The sequence below is a fragment of the Bicyclus anynana genome, chromosome 20 (genome assembly GCF_947172395.1).
Source record: "Bicyclus anynana chromosome 20, ilBicAnyn1.1, whole genome shotgun sequence".
NCBI lineage: Eukaryota > Metazoa > Arthropoda > Insecta > Lepidoptera > Nymphalidae > Bicyclus > Bicyclus anynana.
In genome coordinates this window covers 3,289,038-3,301,697 of record NC_069102.1, presented here as the reverse complement: position 1 = coordinate 3,301,697, position 12,660 = coordinate 3,289,038, and the positions used below count along the sequence as shown (strand labels likewise).

Here is a 12,660-nt window from a genome sequence, read left to right as displayed (position 1 = left end):
TTCTTTTTTTTCTTTGATTAAAAATCCTTTAATATTTGAAGGATTACTGTAGTTTGTTTTTAACCGACTTCAAAAAGGAGGAAGTTCGGTCTCAATTCGGTCGGTATTTTTTTTATGTATGTACACCGATTACTCAAAGACGCCTGGACCGATTTCAAAAATTCTTTTTTTGTTTGAAACGGTATAGTCCCCATTTGGTCCCATTGCCATCATGTCAAGATCTGATGATGGAATCCTGGAGAAATTGAGGGGAACTTTCGAAAATTATATGGGTGTCTAGTGTGTTCGTAAACTTTTCCATTTAGTATCGATCTAATGATTGGAGCCATAAAACAGACGAGGGAACTCCTCGGCGATTTACAGCAGTTACCTTGTGTTTGGGCTTGATTAATTTGTATTAATGAGAACTTTCCACATAGATAGGTTGTGACTGTCATTTAGGGGTTTGGTGATGAAGACCAAGGACAATTAAGGGAACTCCTTAACAGTTTACAGTAACTACCTTGTGTTTGGCCTTGATTAATTCGTATTACCGAGAACTTTCTACCTAGATGAATTGTGTCTGTTATTAGGGGTCTGATGATGAAGACCAAGGTCAATTAAGGGAACCCCTCAACGGTTTACGGTAGCTACCTTGTGCTTGGGCTTGATGAATTTGTATTGCTGAGAATTTTGTACCATGAAGGGTTGTGAATGTCATTAGCGGTCTGAAGTATTCGTTTGAGATGAAAATTTACACTAAAAATGGAAAAATAATAAAAATTTTAATAAAAAAAATACAACCGACTTCAAAACCTAAAAACGTACCCACTAAACTAAAAAGCGAAAAATAACATCATAATATGTTCTACCTGCTGATCAGTATGAAGGCGGTGCTTAGTCGGTGTTGTCTTAATTTAAGCCATTTCTGACAGGACCACATCACATGGCTCACACATGGCTTGAATTAATACATCACCGACTCAGCAGCGGTTTTATTTTTTTTATTAAAATTTTTATTATCCTTATTTTATTTTAGTACCGATATTTTTATATTTTGTACATAAACAAAATTTAATGAACACGTATTTTTTCTTTTTTTTTTAAACTCAAAAATAACAAAGTTATCGTTAGCTAAAGTTATTTACGTTTAAACAGAATTTGAGGGTCACCCTATCGCTGTACTGTAGGTAATAGGCAACTACAAAATCAGCTGGTAGGTAGGTTAGCGAGCGCCCGCGCCGAGGGCCGTTGACCTTTGTGCGTTTATTTTATTTTCGTTTGATACCTATTATTTTTATAATAATTAAAGGTCGTCACTTTTGAGCTGAGTACCGATATTCCTTTCATACTTTACTGGGCTTAGGACCATCAATAATGCCTGAAGTGCATGCGTAATAATAATAATAAAAACTATGAACTTTCGATTGAAATAATGAAATACAAATGATGATTATTATTACGCAAACTTTTGCATTAAAGGCGTATTTAATTAAAAAATTGTAATCAGCTTATTTACACTAATCAATGATATCTACTTACTAAATTTGTTTTTGTTAATTTGAAAATTTTAATTACTGTATTTTAACAATTGTTCGAAATGAAGTCCATTCCTTTCAAGGCACAACCGAGCACGTTTTAATAAAATTGTCATTTAGTTTATTTAAAACACTTGTTCCTCACATTAGGCACTGCGTGTTCAGGATTCCTTGGGCTCGTAGCCTAGGAACACTCACTCGTTCGTACATTGTGCGAGCTGCCCGAAGGCGTTCATTGCTGAGCAAATACACTCGCACTATTTCGTAATAGTCGCGATTTGAAAATCCCGACATAGTGAAATGCACATGCGATTTATTAATTAGGTAACTTAAATGCGCACGCGACGGCAGATTGTCTGTCACTGGTCGCCCATCGGCAATTCGGTAGGCGTCCTCAGGGATTTTTCGACCCCCTCACCTCTGCCACCCCCGTCCGTCGAAGCCGAAGCGATATGCCTACGGCCGGTTTTTCTTTGTCGGCGTCTTACAAAGTGCCGCCAGCAGTTGCGCAGTTTGTTTGGTAATGTGTCCATTATTTTGTTATTTCTGAGACATAAATTGAAAAAAAAAATACATCAAATGTATCGAACTGTTTGTAGATTTATGTTCCATTAATGATAATGAACCACAAAAAAAAATATCGGTACTAAAGTCCGAATCACCCTGTATATTTATAAAATTTGCCCATTTTAAATAATTAGGTAAATTAGTATTATATAGTGAAATAGGTGATTTTGAACTATAATTAATTACGTGAGACTGTCTGAGCGTCTCAAGTCCTTGGCTTCACAGCATCTAGTCCAAATTCCTGACGAGATAGGGACGTTAGGCGAAGCGCTCGCAGCTTCTTCAAACCTAAACGGTCACATCCGAGTAGCAATACAGGATTGCACCAAGGAGGTGCTTGTCTTCAGCAAGGCCCACTTGTCGTCGGACCTACGGGCCCTATTAACGGATAGAAACGCCCAGCAAAGACTCTACGACTTCGAACCGACCCGACAAAAAGCGAGTCTACTCTGGACTCTCCAAAGACGGTGCAAGCGTCGCTTGCGTCGGCGTTATGACAGACAATGGGACGACCGACTGAGAGAGCTCGATCCCACGCATGTAGCCTTCTACCAAGTGGCGAGATATCTCAAAGCCGACCGTCTCGCAGCCACCCCACCTCTCAAACGCCCTGGCCTCCCAAACGCGATCGAGGACATCGATAAGGCCGAATGTCTAGCCGACAGTCTCGAAGCCCAGTGCACTCCAAGCACTTCTGCACTCGTAAAATCACACGTGAAAAAAGTGAAATCCGAACTCACTTCGATTTTATCCCACCCTCCGGACGGAGTCGAAATTACCCATACGTCATGCGAGGAAGTCTCTGCGGTTATCAAGGGCTTACGCAAAAAGAAGGCCCCGGGGCCTGACACGATTAGCAATAAGGCTTTAAAGCTCCTCCCGGTCCAGATAATCAACCTCCTGGTGAACATCTTCAATGTTCTCCTAGCCCACTGCGCCTTCCCAGACGCATGGAAAGGAGCCACGGTCATTGGCATCCACAAGCCGGGCAAACCCCGGGATCTCCCGACTAGCTACTGCCCAATTAGTCTTCTTAACACCATAGACAAGGTGTATGAGATAATAATCTTGAATCGCCTCAAAGCCATTTGCGATGAGAAGCAACTTCTCATCAACCAACGGTTTGGATTTCGGTGCAGACAGTGTGTTCACCAAGCGCACCGCCTCGCGGAGCACATCCTTGCCGGCTTTAATAAATTCAACAAATCTATAGCCACTGGGGCGCTTTTCTTAGACGTAGCTAAAGCGTTTGACCGAGTCTGGCACGAAGGCTTATAATAGTCAAACTGAACCGGTTTGGCGTGCCAATCAAAATGGTCCGCTTGCTACATAGCTGTCTGTCCAACCGCACCTTTAGGTACCGTATAGACGGCACTCTCTCAGCCCCCAGACGGATTCGCGCCGCAGCCGTGCTTTTCACGGGTTTGTTTCGGGGGGGGGGGGGGGGGGGGGTTCTGGTTTGGTCCCCCGAAACAAACCCGGACTCAAAGAAGTCTTTGCCCTTTACGGAGCTCCCCTGGCAATGTACTGCCAAGTACCTAGGCGTAACCTTTGACAACCGCATGAGCTTCTCCGTGCACATCAATAAACCGAGGAAAAAGGCTCCAAAACATGGCCAATACAAAAATAATGTGAGAAAAATAAGACAGTTTACTGATGTTGATACAGCTAGGCTTGTTTATTTTGCGTACTTTCACAGCGTAATGTCTTACGGTATTTTATTGTGGGGCAAGGCTGCCGATATACAATCTATATTTGTTCTTCAAAAAAGAGCAATTCGAGCAATATATCAATTAAAATCACGCGAGTCCCTTCGTCAAAAGTTTAAAGAAATAGGTATACTAACAGTAGCCTGTCAATATATATATAACAGTATAGTATATGTAAGACAAAATATTAATTTGTACAAACGAAAAGGAGATTTAAACCCACGTCTTACTAGACACGGGCATAAGTTAGTTATCTCTGCATATCGTCTCCAAAGAGTAAAAAAATCTTTTGTAGGTTTGGGTGTACTCTTCTATAATAAGATCCCCAAGACTGTGATGGACCTGCCAATGCATAGCTTTAAGCAATGTGTTAAAAAACATCTACTTAGTCGAGGGTACTACAACATTGATGAGTTCCTTAATGATAAAGATGCTTGGAGGTCGTTGGATCAGCTTCCACCTTCACACAGAAAGTAAAACTATAAAAAATGTAAACAGTAATTGTTATTAATTGTAAATTATAATACTGTATGAATTTTTCAAAAGAGCAACTGTTGAGTTTCTTGCCGGTATCTTCTCAGCAGAACCTGCCTTCCGAACCGGTGATAGAATCTTTACAAATAGTCAACTGACGTGTCAAAAGTGCTTGTAAGCTGAGCCTACTTGAAATAAATGATTTTTGATTTTTTTTTTTGTGTAATGCTCATGTATCGCTCCACCCAGTTATAGTTGAGAACGCTACACTCGAAATTGTAGACGAATGCATATACCTAGGACATATGATCCAGTTAGGTAGGTCCAATTTCGAGAAAGAGGTGAACCGTCGAATCCAACTCGGCTGGGCTGCATTCGGGAAACTTCGCCACATCTTTTCGACCGAAATTCCTCAGTGCCTGAAGACAAAAGTCTTCGAACAGTGCGTGTTGCCAGTGATGACCTATGGTTCCGAGACTTGGTCGCTAACTATGGGCCTGATAAGAAGGCTCAGAGTCACGCAGCAGGCGATGGAACGAGCTATGTTAGGAGTATCTCTGCGTGATCGAATCAGAAATGAGGAGATCCGCAGAAGAACCAAAGTCACAGACATAGCTCAACGAGTTGCGAAGCTGAAGTGGCAATGGGCGGGGCACATAGTTCGAAGAGCCGATGGACGTTGGGGTCCCAAAGTGCTGGAATGGCGACCCCGCACTAGTAAGCGCAGTGTTGGCCGACCCCCCACCAGGTGGACTGACGACATCAAGCGAGTCGCAGGAATTCGCTGGATGCAGATGGCTCAGTATCGTGATGTTTGGAAGTCCCTACAAAAGGCCTATGTCCTGCAGTGGACGTCCATCGGCTGATATGATGATGATGAAGAATATTAAGGAAATCTAACAGCAATAATCTTACAATAGTACAAAAACAGAGAACCATAGACTCAGCTTTACTTTTGATTTGTGAATTTAAAATACAATTATACAAAGCGATGTTACTTTGAACGCATGGTTTTAGGTTCAATTCAATTCAATTTTTGTTTTTATGGCTTGCTGCTGTACCAACTGGGTACAATTTACTTCGCCAATGTCGCGTGGTAAGGAAGACACACTTTTAGATGTTGATCGGTGTAAGCTGGGAATCAAGAATTGATTATTATTCAGCTTAATTTCGACACTATAAATAGCGGATTTTTTTTTTTTTGTTAGTGTGGTTGTTAGTCACATTTCTGAAAGAACACTAAATTAATATTGTTAGCACATACACATAATATTTACAGCCTAATGTTATTACGTTGAATATATTTACATATAAATTTACAATAGGGACTAAACACAGACATTAACAAACACTCAACATTTAAAGGACGTGGGAATTTAGGAGGAAGAACATCATATAGGGGGTGGAGAAGTTTAGGGCAAGAGAAGAGGATATGGGAAACTGAGCCTTCGTCCAAACCACATTCGCACAGAGAGTGATCTCTCACTCTAATTTTGTTTAAGTGGACAGGTGTACAGGCATGACCAAGTCTTAGACGGGATATTGTGGAGGTAAGCCATCTGTCAGCATACCTATGGTGAAAGAACTAAGGTCGCTTGGGTATGTCTGGTTGGATTGAGGCATAAAATTTACCTTTAAAGGTTTTTGAATGGTTCCAAAGTGTTAGCCAAGATTTGTCTAAATAATTTTTTGCTAAGGTACTAAGGTCAAGTGAATAATTTTTAAAATGTTCCAATGAGCCAAGTTGTACAGGTGCCTTAGCACAAGAGTCCGCAGATTCCTTACCAGAGATACCAGAGTGGTTGGGTATCCATGCTAGAAATATAGACAAACCAAATTGATGACATGAGAACAAAGCTTCCGTAATCTGTAGTATAATAGGAAATTTTGACTTACTCCTAAAGGGATTTTCCCTAATGGAATATAAGCAGCTAAGGGAGTCAGTAAAAATAACAGTTTGTTTTATGTTATGGGATCGGGCAAACAGGATTGCCTCTAACAAGGCAACAGCCTCTCCTGTGAACACTGAGGTTTCTGGAGGACATTTAAATTGCAAAACTATTTTATATTTGGTGATCCAGCAGGCTGCCCCAACACAACTTTCAGGGGAGAATTTTGAAGCATCTGTATAGATGAACAAGTAATTTGACCAATTTTGATGAACAATTTCTTGAAACTTTGTGTTGGTATCAGGGGCTTCTTTAATTAGACCCAGATCTGTAATCACAGGAGGATTGTAAACAAGGGCTTCATATGATGTTGAATACAAAGGATTTTTTGGTGATGATGACAAGGGGTGTGGAAGATTATTGAATTTATCAAAACTATTAAGGAGACATGAAGGGGGATTACTAGGTCTAAGGACTTCTGATAATTGGGTTAATTTAGACCGTAGAGGATGGGAAGAAAGCTGAAGTGTTTTACTGATAAATCTATCACATAGATACTGTCGCCTGAGATGCAGGGGAGGATCAACACATTCAACCTGTAGAGCATTTGTGGGGGATGACTTCATTGCCCCTAAGACAATTCTAAGAGACCTATATTGAAATGAGTAATCAATGTGACTACGAACTAGCGCATTGTATAATAGTTTTAAGGAGTAAGCATGAGCTCCCCACCATACTCCTGCTACAGCCCGTAGAACATTGATACCTTTTTCACATTTTCTGGAAATGTATTGTGAATGTGCGAATCCATTTAGTTTTCTATCAAGTATAATACCAAGAAATTTGGCTTTGTCTATCAAGTTGATAGGTTGTTCCTCCAAACTAAAGTTAAAAGTAGGGATAGATCTCTTCCTTGTAAACACTACTGCTTGGCATTTATCCACTGCTAGAGAAAGACCATGATCGGAGAGCCATTGACTTAGGTAATATAGTGCAGAGTTGAGACATAGATGTAGTTCGTCTACAGAGCTAGAACTATGGTAAAGGACAATATCATCAGCATACTGTAATATGTTGCAAAAGTTGTTTACAGACAATTCTAGATCGTGGGTATATAGGCTGTAAAGTAAAGGACTGAGGACAGAGCCTTGGGGGAGACCCTTCCAGACTAATCTGGGGGGAAGAAAGGTGGACTGGTGTTTTAACACCACTAACCTGCCAGAGAGCAGGTTACATATGAAATGAGTCATCCTCGGAGGTACACTCAGCTGGAGCAATTTTTGCCTGAGTTTCGGAAGAATTACATTATCATATGCAGAAGCAATATCTAGAAATATACCCACTAGGTACTCTCCCCTTCCAAAGGCAGTTCGAATGTCTGTAGTGAGTATGCTGAGACTGTCTGCAGTACTGAGACCTTTCCTAAAGCCAAACTGGGAAGGAGCCAGCATACCTCTGCTCTCCATTAGCCACTCCAATCTGTTTTTAAGGAGGATCTCCATAACTTTTACTAAAGTAGATGACAGTGCGATAGGTCTTTATGATATTTTTTATGAAAAATTTGTTAGAATGACATTGACAGATAATTTCTTTTTTGACCAGGGGGGGACAGTTCCATACATTCTAAGCAATTTGTTGACTTACAGGCCATCTAGATCTAGTAGTGAAACAACTTTTCGACTAAGTTGGTAAAAATATCTCAACAGATGGCAGCAATTCCATCGCTAATCTTAGTGTGCCCAGTATCAATATTTGCAACCATTTCGTAATACTTAATAATTTTAACGACAATGAAAAAAATAGTAACTATGTAATAATCTCATAGACCACTACATGAAATATATATTTAAATCGTTTTGCAAATCAAACTTCTTCATTTAATAAAATATGTGACGCATAAGTTAACATAGAGTGTTTGGTTAGTTTTTAAGTAACAAATGGCAACTACGCAACAATATTAACTAAATGGTTAAGATGATATGAAGTAATAATCTTTATATTATGTCCGGGAACAAAATATTTATAGTATGTGATATTCATGGGGAGGCAAAACATGGAGCAGTGGCGTTTTTCTTTCAAGCCATTTTCCAGTCCTTAATGCGTTTGATAGCAAATAATGTCTGCAAATTGGTAACGACTTCATATACTTTTCTATATTTATTCTGCAATTATTTTTTTAAATAAAAATGTTTTGACTGCTCAGTTTTGTCCGATTTCCCGTGAATATCACATATACAGTTTTTACAGTATGATCATGAATTAAATTGTGTTGGTTGCGATTGTAAGATATTAGATAAAGAAAGAACGTGGCCATGAACTGTCATCTGGTCCAGTGGTGTACATGGTCAAACGGAGTATAATAGCAAAGGTACGTATAATTAGGATTAGTCATGGGTTCGAGCCCGGGTGGAAATTGGATTACATCACAATTTGATTTTTTTTTTTTTGTTTTTTTTATTTGTTTTTCTCAATTCGTTTTTTTTTTAATATTTTTTGCGTTTTATTAAACCTCGATTAAAAATCTCCATTTAAATAAAATTGCCGCTGTTTTAGTAGTACCTATAAGTTTACTTCAAACCGCAGTTGGCGCTTCAATTTAAGCCACCGAAAATCTGCAAGAGGGCTCTTTTTTCCCTTAAACTTATTATACTCTTTGTTTTTGACGTTTTTAAAATGACACAATGCACAGAGCTATGAAATCACAGAGTAATGCTTCGACACTCTATGGTCCGGTATTTCTTTCTGGACAGAGATCACAGAGTTTACTTGCTAATGTCACTGTTATTGTTAATTTGTTATCTATTATTGTTTATTCTGAATTCTGATCTATTGATCTGTAATTCTGTTCTTGGTTGATGCGTTCGTCTTCGTTTCGTTAATTACAAGTTTTGGTCATGATACCTTTATATTAATTTACACTTTGTGTTGAAGCCAGTTTAAATTAATACCTACTTAATAGGGAAATTAAATTTTAATTACACAACTCACACTGTGACTAAAAAGCATTTGAGGTAAGTACATAAAACTTTCTAATTGTTCATTTCAAAAGTGGCAAAAACGTAGTGTTAATTAATTTTTTACTATAAATTATATTGTATAATTTGTAGTGTAGCACTGTATTTACTATTTTAAACATCCTTTGATGCAGAATGGACACCAGTCAAAATGTTCAAGACTTTGTTTTTGTACCTGTTAAGGAAGAGTTTTATGATGACAGTTTAGATGAAAAAAAATCGTTTATTGAAGTGGATCACACTAGTGCAGACATTAAGGTTAGTTGTCTCAAGTGTTTCTCCATGTATTATGTAGTGATGCGACTAATGTTCACAGTTAACAGCATAGACCAAATGTGAAAAAGACCATTTAGTGAACTTTGATTTGGTATGGTCTTTTTCACATTATGTCTATGCTGTTCACCACCATCATCCTACTGTATATTCAATGTACTCTATGCCTATTGCCTACTGCCAGTGCCATTACATTCTGAAGAATGATATGGCAATAAGATGATAGTGGTTCCGAAAACATCCATTACAAGGTAATACACATTTCACAATACTGAACACCAGCCAAAGTGAGACATATTCAATGACTGTAAGAGATTATATTATTGTATGTACATATACTCACTTATCTCAAATGGTGAAGAAAAAACATTGTGAGGAAACCTGCATATCTGAGAATTTTTTTAATTCTCTGTGTGTGTGATGTCTGCCAATCCGCATTGGGCCAGCGTGGTGCAGTTAGGCCTAAACCTCTCTCATTCTGAGAGGAGACTCATGCTCAACAGTGAACTGAATATGGGTTGTTAATGTAGATGTGATGGCGCTGCTAGAAATTCACTGAGCATTTTATTTTCAGAAGGAACCTCAAGATTCAGTGAGTTTGTCTGCAGACTGTTCTTCAAAGTGTGGTGAGTACAGCAGATGTTAACATATTATACATTTGTTAGGTTGCTGAAAATGGTTTCTTCTGTTTTCACTTGAATGGGCAAGATGCTTTTAAACGTTTATTCTTCTTCTTCTTCTGTTAGTGCCAAAGATTACATTTTATTAACATTACATTACAAGCAAACATTAGGGCTAATTTATTTTATTCACTGCTGGCCGAAACAGTGATCTAGTACTCGTATTGAACAATTGGCACAATATCTTTAGCCAAAGATGTCTACAACCAGGCCTTCATTTTCCCTTTAGTACCCCATAAAGTAACAGAGATGATGTAATATTGCTCTACTCACATCATAGGATATTTTTAAATTATGGTCACACATGATTTTTTTTTAAATTATTTAACATCATATTTAAAAGTGTTAATGGAATATATGTATTCTTATCAGTAAGCAATGTTAGTTTTGTATAATTTTTGACTTCATCTATGTTTCAGACGTACCATTAGAACACCAGACAACAGGAGACAGCATATCTGTGGTTTCTTCAGTTAAAGCTAAAAAAAGAGAGGATTGGTATTCCTGTAATTATTGTCGTTTTGAAACTAAGGACAAAAGCAATTTGATTGAGCATAACATAAACGCACTATGCAGTGAACACCTGTACTTTTGCAAGCTCTGCCATTATAGAGATTATGAAAGTAGTGATTTAAATGAGCACATGATGACAAAGCACACTGATGGCACACGTTGTAACGGTTGTCTGTTTATTGGTGTGAATAAGACTGAAGTAGCGATGCACATGTCAATTCACTTGGGCAATAAGATTTACTCTTGTGATGTGTGTGACACCAAGTTTGCTCTGCAGATAGACTTGCTCATACATATGAGAAAGCACATCTCCTGGCGAGGTTTTGTTTGTAGTGACTGCTCCTACACGTGTTTCCTCGAATGTGATCTAGCAAAGCATGAACGCTCTCACGGTAAATATAAGTATTGTAAGTTGTATGACAATGAATCTTCAGGACAACGATTTTTAAATACAACCAAAAGCATGCACAGTGATAATCCTTATTGTTGTGAAGTGTGTGGCTACAGTTACACACATCCCTTGATTCTTAAAATGCACATGAGTTTTCACGCTGGTGAGAAGCCTTACTGTTGTACAATTTGCAGTAACAGTTATGTACACAAAGATGCATTCTTTTGTCATTTGAGGCAGCACAAACTTAAAAATAGTGGTCTTAGACTTAAAATACCTGTTTTGTGCACGTTATGTGTGTACAAAGGAGCAAAAACCAAACAACAAGCACATGAAGACTTGTCATTTGCATGTTTTGTATGTGGCCATAGAAGTGCAACATATGACAGCTTAAAATTACATCTAAGGAAACACGTAACTGAAAGACCATATCCATGCAAGCTCTGCAAATATAAAGCTAAAAGCCCACATAAATTAAAGAGACATATAAAGAACATGCACCTAACCTGTAAATAATGCAAGTAACAGTTAATATCAAACGTCACTACATTCTTCAAGTCTGTGATGTGCACACAAAAAGATGATACTAATATTTTAAAGAGTTAAAGTATGAGAGGTTGTAGGGGGTAATCTCTGGATCTACTAAACGGATTTTGAAAATTCTTTCACCAATGGAAAGCCATGTTATTTGCGAGTGTCATAAGCTATGTTTTTACTCCGTATTCCCACGGAAACGGGAATGGGAACTATGCAGGTGAAACCGCAGGGCGTAGACTAGTTTAGATACAACTATGATACTTGTGTGCTGTGTAATATAGTCGAAAATTGTGATACATGTTAACTGGAAATTGATAATAAATTCTAAAAAATGTAGATGATTTTTCATTGGCAGATTTTAATGGTGCTGCATCAGGTCTATTGAGTTTTATTTCTATACTAATATTAAAAGAATATTTGGTTGTTCCTTAGCATTGAATAGGCTTAAACTACTAGCGCGATATGAAAAATACTTTCACTAGTGAAAAACTGCATTATAGCCTAACGCTGCATTTAGGCTTAACATGGACTAAATTTTATCCACGAGAAAGGAAACTATGTGGTTGAAACTGCGTGGGGTCTGAGAGTTTACTATACTTTAAGGCACAATAGAATATTCTACACCAAACTTCAAGTAGGGGAGCCCGGGAGCTAGAGGTCAAATTCTGTACTTTAAAGATATTTTGAAAATTTTTGTTGGAGGGCATTGTACATTTAATCGATACCGAATCCAAAAATATTTTTTTCGATTTTTTGACTGTCTGTCCGTGATTTTCTTGGCCGAGCATCACGCTGAAACTACTGAATTAATTCAAATTATACTTGCCACGGTTAGACCCATCTTGTACCGAATCGTAAATCTATGGTTAGACCATAATACCACAGTATAATACTTATTATATCTACTGTGATAATACGGAGAAGGTTATAGGGGAAGGCATAATTTTTATTGCGAAAATAAAATTAGAACGGGGTGATATTTTTTTTTTATTTTTTCTTGTACGGCCAATCTGCGATCAGTCCTAAAACTATAGACAAATATGTTGCGAGTGTTTTTGTCTTGTGGAGGTCGATCCTCATTAGGAGTAGGCGCTCA

The 12,660-nt window shown here is 38.2% G+C and overlaps 1 protein-coding gene across 1 annotated transcript; it reads left to right on the top strand.

The window, feature by feature from the left end:
• The first annotated feature begins 8,962 nt into the window (after positions 1-8,962).
• Positions 8,963-11,900, top strand: LOC112052879 (gastrula zinc finger protein XlCGF52.1). Its single transcript, XM_024092113.2, has 4 exons — positions 8,963-9,167; positions 9,305-9,428; positions 10,018-10,069; positions 10,543-11,900. The coding sequence occupies exons 2-4, from the start codon at positions 9,306-9,308 to the stop codon at positions 11,541-11,543; spliced, it is 1,176 nt and encodes a 391-aa protein (XP_023947881.1). The 5' UTR covers positions 8,963-9,167; position 9,305; the 3' UTR covers positions 11,544-11,900.
• The last annotated feature ends 760 nt before the right edge of the window (positions 11,901-12,660 follow it).